The sequence below is a fragment of the Accipiter gentilis genome, chromosome 16 (assembly GCF_929443795.1).
Source record: "Accipiter gentilis chromosome 16, bAccGen1.1, whole genome shotgun sequence".
In the NCBI taxonomy this organism is placed as follows: domain Eukaryota; kingdom Metazoa; phylum Chordata; class Aves; order Accipitriformes; family Accipitridae; genus Astur; species Astur gentilis.
In genome coordinates this window covers 24,554,288-24,573,322 of record NC_064895.1, presented here as the reverse complement: position 1 = coordinate 24,573,322, position 19,035 = coordinate 24,554,288, and the positions used below count along the sequence as shown (strand labels likewise).

Here is a 19,035-nt window from a genome sequence, read left to right as displayed (position 1 = left end):
TGAGAATATCTGCAAGATGTTGTCTTTGCCTGCTGAGTCTTGTGGTATATGACTTTTGAGGGATGATGTTGCATGGGATGTAGGGAGTGAGAAGGATTTTCCGTGGTCTTTTTGTGAAGGCAATTGGGACCGTCATGCTAAAGGATCAACTGCATTGAGCAAAAGCAGGGAAAGAAGGGAGGTGTGCTGGTGCCAGTCCTTTAAAGGCCTTTCAGCTGTGGATATATGTCCAGATGAGATGTTTAAGATCTGCCTCCCTTGGGAAATCTGGGTGGCGAGGAGTGTCTCCTATTGTGGAAGTGGAGTTTGGCATCTGATCTGAATTGCAGCTAAAGGCAAAGGGCTCTGAGCGTCTAATTTTGATCAGATGACTCAAACCCTTACTTTTTAGGGGAACAACATCTATGTAATTTTTTTTTGCTTTACTACTTCAGGAAAAGCCAGAAAAGAATGAAAGCTAATGGTTTGAAAACACTTTCTTATACTTTCTCATTAACCTCTTCCTCTTTCACTTTTGTGGGGATGGAGAGGAAAAGGGAAGGGGGTGCTCTTTTGTCCACAGAAAAGGCAACCCTTAAAATAAAAAGCTTACAAACTTTTTTCACCTTCACTTCAACTTTTCAAATTAGCATCCCAGGGCCACTCCTGTTCTCTGAGCAGAAAGTCTTCCTCTGGGTTGATTTCTAATAGAGAGTACATAAAAATTAGTGAGTCCTTCACACTGTTGTCCTACAAGATGACTGCCTCTCCTTTATAGGGGAAAAAGAGTCACACAGAGTAGGGGAAATCATGTTTTTGCATGAAGCGGGGCAGAGGGAGGCCACGTAAGGCTGGCACGGGAAGTGGGCTCTCCACCCCACCTGTCCAACCCGAGGCCATTTCTGCATTGCTGTTTAGGAGTCAGGAACCACCTCAAGTGAATAGTAGTGATCAACATACTCACGCATAAGTTATAAACCAATGCAAGATGGCGATACAGCTCATAATATTACAAAGTTCACAGTCACAGCAGAAATAAATGTGAAACAAAATGGATAGAAATGTGTTGTTTAGTTAAGTAGTTTCGATCAACAAATACCGGAGTATTTTTAGAAAGTTTGCAGTATTGTTATTCCCGTTTTGCAGTTAGCCCATGTACTAGCTCTGAATTATTTTGTTATTGACAATAATTTAGCTCGAAGAATTATCTAAATCAAATGATAATATTAATTTATTTAACTCATAATAATTTAGTTCAAAGAATTTTAATGATGTTTTCTTAACTTAGATGGTGAAGATAGAACATCTGTATCATCTATACTGGCTGGAGAGTTGCATTAGAGATTAAATTACTTGTTTTTTATAATAAAATATCAACATTTTAACTTTCAGATAGATGAAGAAGGTGTGCCTGAAATTTGCATTTTTTATACAATAAAAGCCACAAAGACAGGCAGAAACCCACAAGCTGGAAGAATTTAAAAAGCTTTGAATAGCTGCGCATGGTTGGGGTATGGGGTGAACATAAAAGCACCAGGGATAAATTATTGAAAGAAAGGAATATACCCATGTGATGCACAAATACCAAATCTGGGGCATCCCAGAAACAGCAAGAACTTCTCATTAAAGTTTTTCTTTCTGACCCAAGCAATACAAACCACAGAAACAATGAAAGTGTTTATCCAAATGCCAGCAAATGCCTGAAATGGGATGATTACCATAACCATGGCATCATATGAATTGGCATTGAATTTATCTTGAGAGTAATAAGATTACATCCTCCAAGATGGGTTGCAGTGCTGTGCCAGAGAAGTAGGTCCTTGCACCAGTGCTTAGTGCAGGTCGGCAACCGCTGTTCCCTGAGCGTCACGTATGGGAACAGGAGTTTACAGAGCTGGTGGTGGTGGGGATTTTGGCGCTGCTCCTATTCGGAGCAGGGCAGGTGCAGGAATGTAAATGTGCTGGGTATTCCCTTACCTGGTATCAGCGTCAGTCTTCAGTATCTGAATTTCAGTTCAGAAGAGCTGTGTTGGGTGACACAAACAATGTAGAAGTTTTCCTGTAGTGGACAACGTTGAGATTAGTGACTGTCCCATGCTTGATCACTGTCGGGATTCACGATCTGGGTTTTTCTGTCCCTTTGTCACCTATGATACTCACACAGAGGGGTGCGCTCAGCAAATAACAGGGGACTCACCGTCCTCTTTCATCTGAGAGTCCAGGAGCTGCAAAATTCAACCAAGATGCTGGAAACTGGAGTTCATTTTGATTCTCCAGGGGCACTGAAGTCCGTGTTAATTTCCCAATGGTAATGCCTTAATCGTAACTGAAGATCCACATGGTAGGGGGAGGGCACTGAAGGAAAAGCAGGGCTTTCTTTTAAAGGTTTAAGTTGAAGCATATGGAGGAAAAGGGCAAAAATAAGCATAAGTCCATGTGCCAGGGTTCAAAACTCATCTGCTAGCAACGTGAAGTGTTTTAGGGATGGGACCATGCTGGATTCCCACCACACTGAAATACTCTCAAGCTTCCAAATGACTTTTAAGTCCTGAAAACTGTGGGGTTTTTAACAAGCGAGGTGTGTTAAGTTCTGTAAGGCATGGACTGCCTATACGCTTTGGGTTCGTAGAGGACCTTGCACATTGGACGTTGCACATTGGGACCACAGTTACCAATTAGATCTTGGCTGATGCTGTGGTGTAATCAGGAGAAGTTTAAATCACAACAAGTAGCTATATAGCTACAAGAAGTAAATCACCAGCAATTTCTTTCTTCGGAATGATGCACTTGTTTTCTGGGGATATGAATGCAAGCGCTACTCTTTGATTATTATTATCACATGCTCCTATTAGCATTTTTTTTTTTTTTTGCTAAGGACCTTGCTGCAGCATTAACACACTGAAAAGCTTTTACAGAACGCCTGGAGTTCATCTCAACAACAAAACGTGGTACCTACCACATGTCTCCATGAAATCCATTCAGATATCCCAGTGGCTTTTAATAGAAATACTAGTGAGATCTTCACCACCCTTTATTATTCATATTGCCTAGAAAACATTAATGTCGTAGCAAGGTTTGGATGCCCTCATTCAAAAATATTATGGATCATTTAAATCTGGTCATGCTTGACTGAGATGATGTTAGAGAGGGTCGCTGCACTTATGGATGGATATTGTCTGGAAACTCAAAACAGAATTGCTTGAGGAAAACAACCCAATTCTCTGACTTTAAAAATGCAAGAATTAATGTAAAACCAGATAATCTCCAGGTCCTTCAGACCCGCAAGAAGTCAGGAATGAAATTGTCAAACTGTGATGGTGATCAGACTCTTCTTGTGTGTGTGTGTGTGACGATCAACCTTATGGGCGCTGGACACAACGCCGCTGGCCTGCAGCAGGTATCAGTAAGAAGCAGCATTTAATGAATCACCCACTTCTCTCTCTGTCTCTCATTTGCCACGACCTTCATGTCTAAAGAGGGTGGGAGTTTTACAGACTGGGTGGCAAGGAGGCAAATCTGTTCCTATTTTTCGATCTGTGCCCTCGAGTCCAGGAGTCAGGGCTGGCTCGTGCCAAGTGGCCGTTAGTGGATTTTCTTCCCCTGCAGGTTGTGTTTCAGGAGGCTGATTTGGCGACAGGTGGGCTGGGAACTGATGGTTGCTTTTTGGTGAATCCAGTCGGTTTCCTCTCTTGTGGCCCTGGTTTTATGGGATGGTTTGTGACCATGCCTCTTAGGGGAAAGACGCTGACGAAGCGTGTGGATTAACTCCTTCTTTGCACTCGCTGGTACTGAGCGTACAAGCTGTAGAGACCCTGGACTCTCAGGGTGGCCAGTCCTGCACCCCCCCACCGCAGTCTGGTGCCACAGCCCCCTTCAGGACAGGGGTGCGGTGTGACACCGGGCAAGTGAGCAAAGGAGAGGCAAAAGTAACAGCAGTAGGGCGAAGACGGGAGAAGGAGGAGGTGCAGGAAGCGCGTGGGAGCAAGAGAGTTGCAAGAGCGTGCAAAAACCTCTTCATGTGGCTGCCAGGAGGAGAAACCCTTTGAACAGTCGGAGGCAAAGCTCAGCCCTGCTCTTGCCTTCTCGCCAAGAGGCTTTTCTCCTGCCCTGCTTCACCCTGGCCCACATGGCTTGTGTTCACAGGGAAAGCCCTGGGTGGGATTCCCGTGCAAAACATTGGGAGCACGTGGCTTCGTAGGCATGTGAGTGGGACCAAACCAGGACCCCTCGCTGTACTCCTGCTCTGAGACAAAGTCTTCAGGATCTCCTGAGGAAACCCAAACCCACGCATTTTGCTAGAACTTGATGGCTAGCATTTCGTTGATTACAAAAATAACACTATTTTTAAATTAAAGATGATGCTTTACCCATAGAACCAGATGTAAACAAAAAGTTGTTTACATCTACCGAGATGTTTCCAGGAGTAATAAAAAAAACCAAACACCAAGCAAACCTTCTCTTAAAGTGGTTTATTCAGGTTGCAGACCATAAGCCTCTTCTTTTGAAGAGGTTGTTACTTCTGTACTCAACAGCTTTGGTAGTCTCAGGTCAGGATGGGGCCAGGATGGTTTGTAAAGCAGAAGAAAAGAGTGAGATTATCTCTGAAGAAGTCACAGGAATTTTAAATAGTTCAATAGCTCCCAATTGCTACAAGGGTTAATATGCTAAGAATAGTTATAAAATGAGGAGGCAGATTGCTTATCAGGTTGGCTTACGACAATATTTAATAAGGTTAAAATCTGCTTTTCCTTTTAAAGTTCAACTTTTTTTATGGCTTATACTTATCAGTACTTCTGAAAGCTATTCACCTGCAGGACACTATATCTATACAGGCAGGTAGCACCAGATGATCTTCGGAAATGGATTCCTGGAGGATATGTTGCTTCACAGCACTGGTTACCTGCTCCTCTGCCTTTATGGTATTCCCACCTGCTTCTCCATTTTCTGGCTTGGGATCAGGGTGAGATTTCACTTCATTTGTCTGTGATTTTGAAACTGTACTTTCTATGTTTCAGATCCAAAACTCTGCTGAAGACAGAGGTAAGGATGCAATATTTTTATGTTAGTGGAAGTCTGTCACTCATCAAATGGTGAATTATATCAACTCATGTCATTTAATCACTAACTTAGGTGTATTATTTCTTTTGATAGCTCATGATGTTGATGGAGGGCAGCTTAGAAAGGACATTCCAGAAATAAACTCAGGTAAGTCAGGACAGTAAGCAAGCAGAGTGTTGAATTATTACGGAGACCTGAGCTAGCCTCTGGGGACCACAGGTCTGGCAGATGTGATGGCAGCAGAGGGGACTGAAAGCTCCCTCCTATGTGAGAAAAATCCCAAATGTATCATGGCTACAGGGGCGGGGCAGTTAAAAATGTGGGGGATGAACCCCAGGTACTTCTGGAGAGAAGGGAGAAGACCTCTGCTTTGGAGTCTGGTAGCAATCAGAGAAGATGGTAGGGCAGGAGCAGGGCACGGGGCAGAGGGCAGAAAGGTCCATAAAAGGTTGGTGTTGGAAAGGGAAGATGGAAAGGCCAGGAAACTTCCACAAGGATAATTTTGTAGGAAGCCCAGGATCTTAATCTTAAAGTTGGAACCACGCTCAAGTGCTCCTGGGGAGGGGTCAACAACCCCTGGACTGACCTGCACCCCTCCCCACTGCACTCTTCTGCAATACGTCTCCTGGAGAAACCTTGGCAGTGGCTTTAATTCAACTTCTGCTTCACTGATGTGTGTTTATCTTAAGTGACTTGGTTGGTTTCGCATGACTGATGACCAAGATATCAAGCTTAAGTACCTTCATCTCCACCCCAGGGTTTCAGTGGCATTGACTTGAGCAAGTTTTCATTTCCTGACATTGCCTGTTAAATTCTTTATGCTCTGGTGTAGGTTTCCTCTGGTTTTGCTGACAGAACAGAAACCATGGTGTAGGGTTGGAGTTTTGTTTGGTTTGGGTTTTTTGTTTTCTTTTTTTTTTCTTCTCTTCACGTGTATGTGAGAGGAATATAAGTTATTTCTATAACAAAAGATCTGAAGATGAACTGTCCATGCAGGGATTATGCTTATACGAGGGCATTAAATGAAAATGTTACACTAGCAGGACTATACAGTGGCTGGTGTCTGGGCGGGGAATTTGGCACTTTAAAAAAATAAAGGTATAAAATGGAGAGTCTCAAATGCTGTGTTTTTAAAGCTTGGAAGATATGGATCAGCTGCTTAAAACACAGGTGTCTGTTGCCAGTTCAAATCCATCCCCTCCAGCACCACTCTAGAAGGGAAAGGAGTCTCAAACTCTGTATCTACCAGTCCGTGTGGATCTTTTGGATACTCTTGTGCATCTCTAATGGCACCAGACACCTATGTTTGGCAATTGGGTGGACACACAGCTGTAATGGGATCTGAGACACTTAGCACGAAGATTTAATTGCTTCAATCTGAGCTTGGTTCAGGCTTATGTGGTTGAAAAGGTGGACTGAACCTCTTCCCTCTCTGGAATCCTTGTCTTTGTCCTTTGAGCATGTGGGGAATCCCAGATGATTAGCCTAGGTTAGCTAACTAATTAGGCTATTAAATGCCTAACTTCTGGACAAATCCATTCCACCTATATATCAACTACAATGTTCAGAAGTCCACAGCTGTTTCAGGATACAAGCCTGGGAAAAATAATAACATCTTCTCTGGGCAGCTGTTACGAAATTGTTATGGAAATCTTAATTCAACCCCAAATCCTCCTTTGCTGCAGATGGAGGACTGGCATGTTATAGTATGGCAATGGTTATTTGTTTGCTTGTTTCTGGGCAGTTGCTGTTTAAAGAGAAATGGGTTGGTTGATGAAGCAGCCTGGTAGTTTGTATGGTCTTTGAAAAAAACCATATTGTAGTTCTTGTTATGTTACTTTGGCCTAAATGGTTTTTTGTCTCATTTCAGAAATGGGAAGGAAGCTTTTTGAAGGTGATATTATCTTACCGGTATGTGCTGCTGATCTAAACGAACATCAGCAAGAGTGTAGATTGGGCTTAAAATGTTAACACAAGCATGTTGATCTCATTAACAGCTGGAGAGGAATGCTCTGAGAAACAGCTCCTACAGATGGAAATTTCCCATCCCCTATATCCTAGCTGACAGCCTGGGTAATAAGACTTTTTATTATGGTAACACTGTGTTACTTGCATTAGATATACTCTGTTTTTTTCCAGCTCTCCGGGCTGCTTTTGTTTAATTTGCTGTTGAGTTATGGTGCATTAATGCTCTTGTTACTGCTGGCCAGACAGAGCGACGCAACTCTGCCCCGGCCCGCGTTGTTTTCAGTGTAACATCCCCAGTGAGCAGCTGGATGCTGATGAGCAGCCATTTAACTAGTATCAGTGTATTTGGCTGAGATGTCTGGATAATGCAGTCAGGAAACCCTCATCTCAAGAACGCGCATGTTGATCTACTGCACCCGTCATGCCTTCTCTCTTCTTCACAGTCCCAGCTCAGTACAGGCAGAAAGGAAATGCAGCTATTTCATAAGTAAAAAAGTTTAGAGCATTCTCCCTTCTTGTTTACATCTAATTTTAGGCACTATTTTAAATTTTGAACAAAATAGTAGTAAAAACTAATAGTAAATCAGTGTTAGAATCCCACGAATCTCTCCTGTGTTTACTAGCCCTGAGCTCAAAGTTTACAATACATGAAATTATATAATATCATGCAATAAAATTACCCAGCAAAACCTGAGCAATGCCTTGGATGTCCAAAAGCCTGCTTGTTTGCTTCAGCACTATCAGTTTATCTAATGAAAGATATTATCATTCCCTAATGGCCTCTGCCAAAATTATGCCAGTCAGGGAATTCTGCTAACAGCCTCCTGCTCTTTCATCCAACTGGATATTTTTTATACATGTTCATAATTTTAATGCGTGCTTGTTCATACTTGCTATCGAGAGTTATAGATATTTATAATATTATAGAAGCAGAACAACTGCTATTGTTATCCTCTGCTGTGTGTTTCAGACCTGAATGCTAAAGGTGTTATCCTGCAGGCGTTTGAAATGTTCAGGCTGAAGTCTTGTGTTGATTTCAAGCCCTACGAAGGGGAACCGACTTACCTGAAATTTGAGAAGCTAGACGGGTAATTCTGTATTAACAATCTGGTTTGTACCACCTCGTTTGACAGGATAGTTTTTCTAACTCAGAAGACATTAATTTTCGTTCTTGCTAGTACAAAGGACATAAATACCTGAGCCACGTTTCTGTCCCAGAGCTTATTTGTGTTACACTGGAGATAAAACCAATGCAAACAGACTAACCAAAGGTATTTTCTGCATTTTGATGTTCTCTTAATATAAGAAAAGACTATTTTATTTCCATTTGCATTCTAGATACTAAAGTTAATCCCTTTCTTGGCACCCTTTCAGGGAAAACAAGCAAATAGCTTCCTCCTGGTGATGGTTAGGGGCAGGGTACGTCACTAGTGTGTTGGCATTAGCACGTAGCTTCTTCCTTGCTGTCAGAAGCATGGCTGGGTTTACCCGACCAAATGTTGAAGCCAAGAACTTCTACCACCGTGCAGGTCACGGCGGGTTGCTTTTGTGCTCAGTGGGGAGGAGGTGACTCTTCCAGGCTACAAACCATCTCACCTGACATAGAAGTGTAAAATAGGTTTGGTGACTCACATCCCAAATGCCTGTTACTGTCCAGGGACCGTAAAGGTGCCGGGGAAGCTAACTCAGCGGCAGATGCCAACACTGTGACTGTTTGAAGTTAGGGGACTTCCTTGCTTGCTGGGAAGGACCATCAGGGAGCTGGTGACACCAGCTAGTGTCTGTGTCTAGGAATCCAGTGTAGATCTGCCCTTGGGTGAGGGGAGATGGGGGCACAGCATTTTTGGACGGCTTTTTTTTTTTTTTTTAAAACACACAGTGATGAATTACTTCCGAATGGACATGAAAAGTTAGGATTTAAATCGGTATTTAGGAACCAAACCAGGGAAGCCAATACAAGCTGAGTTCACTGGAGGCTGCTCAGTACCTTTGAAAATTGGACCACTTATTTAGATACTTTGGTAAACATACACAAAGCAACAGCCAATGCAGTGTATGAGGCTATAAGGCACCTGCTGTACTTTCCTGTGCTGCTCAGCTTCTGCTACTCTCCTTCCTATATTGGTTGAGCTGGGGCTACCCAGATTTGAAGAGCAATAGCATTTGCCATCACCACCTCCTTGACAAGCACTGCATCCACCTGAAGAACACGCATGCACTGCCCTCCAGGGAGGGCAAAACGAAACAAGGACAATCACATCTGGGACAGGGACTCCTTGCCAGGCTGTGGGAGGATGCTGAAGGTACAAGCTGCTCTGTATTCTGGCACTGCAAATCTAGTCTGGGCAAGACTGGAAAACTCAGATGGGAAATTCTAAAAAATATTATTTTTTTTACTTTTACCTTGATCTTGCAGTTGAGTTAATACGGAGAAACAAATCATAGAAGGTATTATGCAAAATGGGTGCAATATCTAAGTCTTTGCCTTACAGGTGCTGGTCTTCTGTGGGGGACCTTCAGAGTGGCCAGACAGTGTCTATAGGAGAGAGATGTGACTATAAAGCCATAGTGGAACATGAGCTCCTGCATGCCCTGGGATTTTACCATGAGCAATCCAGGACGGATCGTGATGACTATGTTCAGATATGGTGGGATGAAATTATTGAAGGTATGATGCAGGTCCGAAATGATTGAGAATCATCTGTAGATGCATGTCCCTTTTTTTCCTATGCTAAAATGTGTCTGTTTGAGAACGGCTACCTACATATTGATAATTGGACCATTATTTAGTCACAGGTAAAGCATTTTGAAAAGATGTTACGTGCTAAGTTTTATTTCTGGTCTTACCTAATCACTTGTGTATGTTTTCGTCTAGGTTTTGCATATGCCTTTGACAAACACAATGACAGTTTCCTTGATGACCTCAACACCCCATATGATTATGAGTCGGTCCTGCACTATGGACCATATTCTTTCAACATCAATAGTAACGTTCCGTCCATCACAACAAAAATTCCTGAATTTAATGAGATCATTGGGCAGAGGTTGGATTTCAGCAGGATTGACTTACTGAAGCTGAACCGCATGTACAACTGCAGTAAGTCCTGCTTCTCATACATGTATTTGAAAATCCTTACTCAGACTTCATGATAACATGGATGGAGTCACATGAGAGGAGCAGGAACAATTTACCCTTGGGATCCTCTCACAATGCTGAGAGAAACTGTAGTTCTTATGCAGCAGCAAGCTCCGTGGTAGCCAGATCCCCATTTCTTTATAGAATACCATTGAAGTGAATCGAGTGTCTAACGCCTTTCATTCACATGGACTTTTCTGTAATATTACTTGTAATAGTTAGCGTTTCCTCCATGGATGATGATTGTCGTGCTGTTGATGATGATAAAATCTTCAAGAAACAGTCGTCTGGAATTGGGTTCTCTGAAATCAGTGTATTTCAAGTTCTTTTTTCTGCCTACATGATGTTTGATAAGACAACTGAGGTCAGGAGCACAAACGGCGATAATTGTGCTTTCCAGCTCCACTGGCAAAGCTATGAAAGTAAATGCTCAACATGCTGTATGGGACTGATGTACTGTGTTAACATACACCTGAATATTTCCACTAGCTTCAGCAGAACTACTTCTGATTTACATCCTGAAGAGAGAAATGGGCCACAGAGCCTATCCCAGGCGGGCTTAGAGAACATGATGAATGTCTGAAAGGGAAAACTAGTACGTAGGGGCTAAGCTGGTTCCCACAAGGAAATATTCAGCTGGGAAGGGGAGAAAGTTATAAGATGTTTCTTTCAGGAGGAAACATCACTTATGTGTGGTAACACAGACGTAGATGTGAAAGTCTGTGTAGTCTTCAGCTGTATTAAGAACATATTTGCTGATGTTAAGTGCTGTATGCAAACACTCTGGAATGGGGTTACCAGTGAGAGCTTTATTTGATATTAATGGACATGGTAAAATATGTTACTCTATTCCCGGCAGCTTCAAGCCTCACCTTCTTGGACCAGTGCTCCTTTGAATACATCAACATCTGTGGGATGGTGCAAAGTAGACAAGATGGTGCTAGATGGGACCACACATTGGGGAAACCAGGAGATGAAGACCATACTTTGGCGGGAAGCTGTGCAGGTAACAGGTGTAGTTTTAGATGATTGTTAAACTTTACCATGCTTTTATGAGATGTGAGGATGAAGACGTACAGAGATAAATAAGACATTAGAAATACCCTTCTATTAATGTTAATCACTGTATACCTCATGCTAAACATGACTCTTGAATTTTCAGCTAGAAAGGCTAATAATTTTAATTTAAAATGTTTAATCCTTCTTTAAATCTTCTCCCTACATTGTAATATCTCATGAAGAAATGACCGCTTGAGACTTAGCTGCTGTAAGTTTTTTGGTAGCTCCATTAAAATGAAGGGAACTCCACCAGAAGGCCACAACTGACTCTAGTGAAACTCCATAGAATTTAGTTAGGTGAGATTCTTCTCCTTTTATGTATATGTTACAGGATTTTGAGTAATTTTCTAGTTTTTGTTTAAAGCTCCCTTTGTACAGGAGTTCACTTGAGGCATCCCTGCAGAAGGACATGCATAAGCAAATGTCACAATACTCAAATCTTGTTTGTAGACAAATTCAGACATTGAAACAAAACCAGGATTGCTAAAATAGGAAGCTGAGCTTCAGCAATGTGTCACAGAGCAGGAGGAAACCACCCTCGGGAGATTTTTTGAGGGAGGGGTTGCTGTGTGATGCAGAGCCGTATGAGAAGGGTGTAGCTGCTGGCAATTCAAAGTTTGTTCGAGCCACACCACACAGGGAGGCTGAAGCATTATCAGAGAAGCAAACCTGCAGTGATTTCTCCTCTTCCAAGGAGAGTGTTGCATGGGGTCCTTTTGACTGAGGCTTTGGCTCCAGCTGCACTGATTTAAACACACATTGAACAAACATGATTGTATGGAGTTCTGCAGTATTTTGATTGCTGCCAGGACACAGGAATCGAGTAGGATCTGTTGTTTTCAGAGGCAGTGGGGAGAAAATTAAACACTGCAGAGGAGTATCACATAGACAGTCCAAAACTTCTGCAGCAAAGAAGTTTCTTTTGAAAGTCACGTTTAGCATGAGTCTTGCTGGTCTGTGTACAAGTGGTCACAGTTAGGCACGTCCGCTTCCCAGAAGACAAGTGGTGGTTAGTCACAAAAGTGTCTCACGGTGCGGGAGAGGAAAAAAATACTGAATAGAAAAGAAAGCCACTTCTGTGGAACCTGCTCCCAGGGAAGAGGGAGTAACAGATGGCTTTTGGCAGTAACAGATCGTGTTTGCTGCCTAACGCTGTGTTTGGTTACAGTTTGGAGATCCTGCAGCTATACCAAATTTACTGTCAGTGAGAAGGAGAGCAGACACATAGCGGGCAGGGCGAGGGGATGCTCCTGTTCTCACCACGTGTGGGCTTTGAGAGGGCAGATGTGCGCCCGGTGAAAGGCGCGCTGCAAAAACCAGCACTTGGAAGATCCTCCGAGCAGGGTAGCAAAATGAACAGGGGTGCTGTTTAAGTCCCATCGTTAGACAATTTCTTGGGTTTAGAGGAACAAGTCCGTTCGGCTGTTGTTTGACGGGCTGTTTGCTTGCAGTTTGCAGGGTGTGCGGTTTGGTGACACTGTGAAGGTTCGGGGTGGGTGGCAGAGCATGTGGCCGGGGAGCTGACAGCAGCTTCCTGCCTCTTGTGGCTCGTGACAGATAATTAACTGCTCAGCTTCCACCAGGGGGGAGAAAAAAAATGTTTAAAACTTAAGTAGCCAGCCTTCTGAAGTTTTCTGAGAGCAAACGGGTCAGCAGTTATTGGAAAATAAGCAGCTTTACTGGGTATTTGTAGGGGAACTTACTGCAGAAGGCCAGCGATGCTTATGGGAACGCATCCAAGCACCAGCATGAAGCTGGAAACAGCAGTGGAGCTCAGAACGGCTTCAGGTGGCAATTCAGAGTCGTTCTGTAATACGGTGTCTGCTATTTGCATCAGTCGCCTCCCAGACAGACAGAAAAGTGCAAACCTATAGATGCAGCCACGGGGTATTTGGAAACCCCCAGTATGATGCAGCTTGAAAATGTCCTTGCTGTCAGGAGAGACACTTCCTACAGAGAGAGGATGAATTGAGGCTATCAGGTGAAGCTGATGCACTTGCTCAGTTGTCTTCATGAAGCTCATTTAAAATTGGAATATACATAATGGGGCTGATGCAGATGATGAGGGTGCAAGTGGTCAGCCTTTGTAACCAGGAAGATCAAAGAATAAGTATCACTCAAGCCCACAGACAGAATTGCAGACTAACTATGAAAGAAAAGAAATAGTTATTTCAAACACATTAGTAAGAGAAGGCATGAGCTGATGCAAAGTAATTGGGCTGGAAGTTAAAAAATTCTCAACCCGTAGCAGAAGTAAAGCAAAAATGTCTTCAGCTACTTTTGCAGATGTCCTGGTTTCAGCTGGGATAGAGTTAATTTTCTTCCTAGTAGCTGGCATAGTGTTACATTTTGGATTTAGTATGAGAAGAATGTTGATAACACACTGATGTTTTCAGTTGTTGCTAAGTAGTGTTTATACCAAGTCAAGGGTTTTTCACCTTCTGATGCTCAGCCAGCAAGAAGGCTGGAGGGGCACAAGAGGTTGTGAGGGGACACAGCCAGGGCAGCTGACCCAAACGGGCCAAAGGGGTATTCCATACCATGGGACATCATGCCCAGTATATAAACTGGGGGGAGTTGGCTGGGGCGGGGGGGATCGCTGCTTAGGAACTGACTGGGTATTGGTCGGCAAGTGGTGAGCAATTGCACTGTGCATCACTTTTCTATATTCCAATTCTTTTATTGTTATTATTGTCATCGTATTATTGTTATTATTATCATTATCTTTAACATTATCATTGTATTTTTCTTCCTTTCTGTCCCATTAAACTGTCTTTATCTCAACCCAGGAGTTTTACTTTTTTTTCCCCCGATTGTGTCGGGAGCAGGGGGAAGTGAGCGAGCGGCTGTGTGGGGCTTAGCTGCTGGCGGGGCTTAAACCATGAAAATATCGAAGCCTGATCTATTGATGAAAGGCTTACAGGGCATGGTTTCTACGCAAAGCAGAAGACTGAAGGTCTTGACCTAACAGGACCCTTCCAATACTTTCCTAGTTTGTCTTCAAAAAAATCCCTGCCCAAGTGCATCCACTTATATTTGCACACGCTGGCAGGATTGGCACATGTACGGTTTGTACTTAATTTCTCAAGAATGGAACCAAATGTGTGCCTCGTTTAATCAGTTAAACGCTAGTTTGCAAGCTGTATTTCAATGCATTTTCATTTTAATACTGATTTTCAATTTAAGGAGAATTCTTTCCTATTGGAATATTTTTTTTCCTACTTGGAAAAGAACTTTCTAGCTCAGGCAATTGAAAACTGCACTAAAGCTTATTTAGCACTGGCATTTCATTAGTGAATGGATCAGAAAACTTTTTTTCACACAACTGTGTTTTGTGCTTCCTAGATAGAGGATATTTCATGCACTTAGATACAAAATCTGGACATGCTGGTCAGTCAGCTCTTCTGGAATCTCGCATCCTTTATCCGAGGAAGAAGGAAAAATGCCTTCAGTTTTTCTACAGGTTAAATGGCAGTCCACAGGATAAGCTAGTTATCTGGGTTAAGAAAGATGATGGAACTGGAAATGTTAGACGGATGGAAAAGCTGCACACTATTACAGGTAAGTGAAAGTGTGGTTTCATAGCTGAAGTGCTGGCAACTTTGATGCGAGACAACACTGGCGTGGTTTATTGTATGAAAGTTTGCTCAAGTGTCCAGCGTAAATCTAACCTTAATTTGCTTCAGCTGAGTAACTCCAGAGTTAGTGCCCATGAGAACAGACTTTGGCTCAGAGCGGTTTCCTTAAGGCTGTTCCCAGATTAGCGAGGGTGCAGGGCATCACCCAATCACCACCCAAACCAACGGCTCACAGGGCGCTTGAGGAAGACACAGCTTGATTTGGGATTGAGTACTGGGCTTTCCATTCTCACATATATGTATTTCCCCCTTCAGCTGATGGAGAACATCACTGGAAACTGGCCAGCATTCCCTTCAGTGTCCAAAACAAATTCCGGTACGGGTTTCAGGGCATCAGAGGAGATCCAGCCAAGTCTGCAGGGGGGATTGCCATCGATGACACCAGCTTGACAGAGACAAACTGCCCCACCAACGTCTGGCACATCAGAAACTTCACATCCCTTTTTAACAGTACTTCAAAGGGTGATTATGTCATGAGCCCTGTATTTTACAGCTCGGAAGGCTATGCCTTTGCTTTACAGCTGTATCCTCACGGAAGAAGTTCATCACCCTACACGAATTACATGGGGATTACTTTCCATCTCTGCAGCAGTCCGAACGATGGCCTTCTTGAATGGCCAGCTGGACACAGACAAGTTGTCTTGTCTGTTTTGGATCAAGACCCCGATGTAATCCACAGGATGTCCCTCAGCCTTAGCTTTACTACAGACCCAAACCAACTAGTATATGGTAAGTCAGAGTGCACCAGGGAGGAATATAGAAATGCAGAGGTTTGCTCAAGCTGGAGAAAATTATTGAAAGCCAAAAGACCAGGCTAGATTTGCTCTGCATGTAACACTACTTGGCTGCCTGGAGATCAGCTTTAATTGCTTCTATATTTTTACACAACAGGCAGAAATGACACCCTGCAGTGGGACAAGCCATCTATCACTGGAAATTTTTCTTCTTTCTGCAACTGCTACATCAGCCCAGGTGTTGGCTGGAATACATTCCTGACCCACAGGGAGCTGCACTGGAAAAAATTCCTTAAAAATGACAGTCTTTTCATCTTTGCTGATTTTGAAGGTAGAGTATTATAATATTAGAACACCCACCAGAACAGAGCAGGTACATACTCTTCTGTTTGTAAGGAAAGCACAAAAGATGAGGGTGATTAGCAAACATCTAGAGAGTAATCTATTTCAGGAACATTGTTTTTAAGTGCCTAGTGATTTCAGGTGTCTGGAGTTTTGAATACTCAATATGAAACCCTGTGGATGGCCTTGATTCTCTGGTCCCTGAAAATCAGATTTTTCAGGACAGATTATACTTCCCTGTCTTGAAGATCAGTCCACTTAATGGTGTCGCCAATTGCCACCACCCCTATATCACCTCCAGCTTAAGAAAATTGGGGTTTGAAAATGAAGGGGTTCTTTTCAGACCTTGAAAAACTGGCAGAAGGAGTTTTTGATCCAAAGCTTCTCTCCTGAGGTTGCAATTTTTGTCAAGACCATGTGCAGCCGCTCTGCTCTGCCGAAGGCAGCAGGGAAGGGGACGAGAGAGAAGAAGAGCTGTCTGGTGCAGAGGGCAGCGGGGCAGGCAGGTATCCCTCTGAGCAGGCCAAAGCAAAGGGACCGTGCGTGCCCATCCTCTGTGACAGCCACGTTTCAGATGGCCGTGTTCATCTTACCTCATGTTAGGTGTCCAAAAATGAACTTTCTAGACTCCTTTGAGGGGGTCATTTGAGAGCAACGGGTACCTCTGGGGAGCAGCTGATCCCATTCCATTATAGATGTGATGAACTGCTCTTCTGATGTGCTGATCTCCACCAGCTGCAAAGGAATCCATCCCTGATGACTAATGGTGGGTGAGATGAATCCTATCACCCTTCTGAAGTGGGTTTCCTTTGGAAAATGTCAGTGCCTGGAAAGTGGAAACACTTTGTATAAGTAAATAATCGTTAAATCAGACCTGACCCTAGTACAGAGGTCAGAGCACTTGTCTCGGATAGTTGAGAGTACCCTGTGATAATCCAGACACGCTCCACACGACTGAGGGCTGAGAACACCAGGCTGTGAACTCTCCTGGCAGGAGGATTTCTCCCTTGCTCTTCATGAAACAAAAATGCAAAGTTCTTGTTTTCATCCCAGCAGAGAAAGGGGAAACTTTTGAAATGGCAAGAACTTTCGCAAGGTGGGAAAGCTGCTTCCCATCAATGCTTAACCAGGGGTGTGTGCTGCCTAACAAAAATGCAAAGAGCAGTCTACGTTTCTGGCATACGGAATGGCCCAGCTTTTCTGCAGGTTATGTAGGGCGTTTGGCAACACTTCCAAATCCCCTTTAACCATAAGAAAAGTAGCTGAGGCCTCTTTGTGCTTTCCCTGACAGGACTTTGTACTGGCAGTAATTCACTGGGGGAAATTCAGTCCCGCTGTGTCATATGGGTGCCAGTGGTCCCAAAAACCTTTGCAGCTGCTAGGTGAAATTGTAGTTAAGAAATTGAAAGACTTGTTAGGAGACTGCATTTACTCTCCAGTTATAAACAGGTTCAGCTTAATTTCTAAATATTAAATCTAATACGGTCACATTTATAAGGTTCCAGTCTCTGCATTTGAATATTCATTTTCATACCAGGGTGCATAAAAACTCAGGGGCAGTGCTACCTTGCCCTCTGATGAAAGTTGGATGTTGTCTCTGTATAACCACTGAGGGTCTCCCCCATGCCTCCCACTTCTCCACAAGCCTTTCCCCCTCTCTCTTCACCTCCCAGCCCTGCTTCAGACCACCTCTGACCCAAGCCCTCTACTCGCGCCAGTCTCCCTCCAGCTCAGTAATCCCAGGATCCCTGGCTGGGGCTGAGAGAGACGCAGACTGGAGTACCATGCCTGCAGTTCTCTGCCCTTCCAGTTTCCCCTCCCACCTCCTTCACCGGGTACTGCTGCAGCCTCTAGAGATATTTGGGTGAATTATTGTTGCTTCATTTCTTGTCCCTGGAATCAGACTGAAAGTCATCCCAAAATACACAATAGAACTGTACTATATACTCCATGTATTAAATGAATTACTTTTTGTCTTTTCTTGCAGATCTCACCCCTTTGATTACATCTGAAGTCCCAGTCCGTCCATGAAGTGCCCTCAACCTCTTCACTACAAGTGCGAACAGTCATCCATGATGGATAAAATATATTACTTCACTAAAGAAACTGTATTCTGTGTTTTCTGTATTTTGAGAATTTGAACTAAGGTTCCCTGTTAGTTTTAAGAGCCTAAACCCATAGACCCTCCAAAGATAATTTTGGCCCAAGCAGCAAAGTGCTTCTCTTAGTTATATCGTCTTTTTAATTCCCATGTTTCATTCTTTTTGTTTATCTTCGCTGAAGGCAATGCTTACTTCCCAGCTCTTACGTCTCAAGTCTCTCTGTGAAGCCTTCCCTAGCCAGAAGAACCAGTGCTTGACTTTCCAGGATCCTGTTCCAGGACTTCCCTTTTCTCCCCATGGCCGTTATCACTTCTTCAAGCCCAGCTTTTGATAATGCTCACTCCCGAGTATTCAACTTGTTAGGTCACTGCTAAAAGAATCGCATGCTTCCCTACCTTCATCTGAGACTGGACCCAGGTCAACATTATAGGTCCTGCCAGGAGCCTGCTCCAGCGTGGGCTCTCCATGGGTTCACAACTTACTTTGGGGTACATCCCCCTGCTCCGGCGTGGGGTCCTTTCTCCCCGGGCTGCAGGTGGAGATCTGCTCCCCCGTGGAGCTCCCTGGGCTGCAGGGGGACAGCCTGCCTCACCAGGGTCTTCATCACGGGCTGCAGGGGAATCTCTGCTCCGGCGCCTGGAGCATCTCCTCCCCTCCTTCTGCACTGACCTGGGGTCTGCAGGGTTGTTTCACATGTTCTCACTCCTCTCTCCAGCTGCTATTCCACAGTATTTTTTCCCCTTTCTTAAATATCTTATCCCAGGTGCTACCACCATCACTGATGGGCTCAACCTTGGCCAGCAGCGGGTCCATCTTAGAACCAGCTGAAACAGGCTGTGTCCAACATGGGGACAACTTCTGGTGTTTTCTTACAGAATCCACCCCTGTAGCCCCCCTGCTACCAAAACCTTGCCACATGAACTGACTACAGGATGCATCTGGGGACACGTAGATTGTGCAAGGTGCTAAATGAATATATTAAATTGCGTTAGTATAACAGGAGATGGCTGCATAATCAT

The 19,035-nt window shown here is 43.8% G+C and overlaps 1 protein-coding gene across 1 annotated transcript; it reads left to right on the top strand.

Annotated features, from left to right (window-relative positions):
- Window positions 1-5,066: 5,066 nt before the first annotated feature.
- On the top strand, window positions 5,067-17,945 carry LOC126046621 (meprin A subunit alpha-like). The gene is made up of 11 exons (XM_049819281.1): window positions 5,067-5,184; window positions 6,908-6,948; window positions 7,035-7,110; window positions 7,976-8,093; window positions 9,498-9,673; window positions 9,881-10,102; window positions 11,001-11,147; window positions 14,546-14,761; window positions 15,094-15,567; window positions 15,730-15,903; window positions 17,902-17,945. The coding sequence occupies exons 1-11, from the start codon at window positions 5,067-5,069 to the stop codon at window positions 17,943-17,945; spliced, it is 1,806 nt and encodes a 601-aa protein (XP_049675238.1).
- Window positions 17,946-19,035: the final 1,090 nt, after the last annotated feature.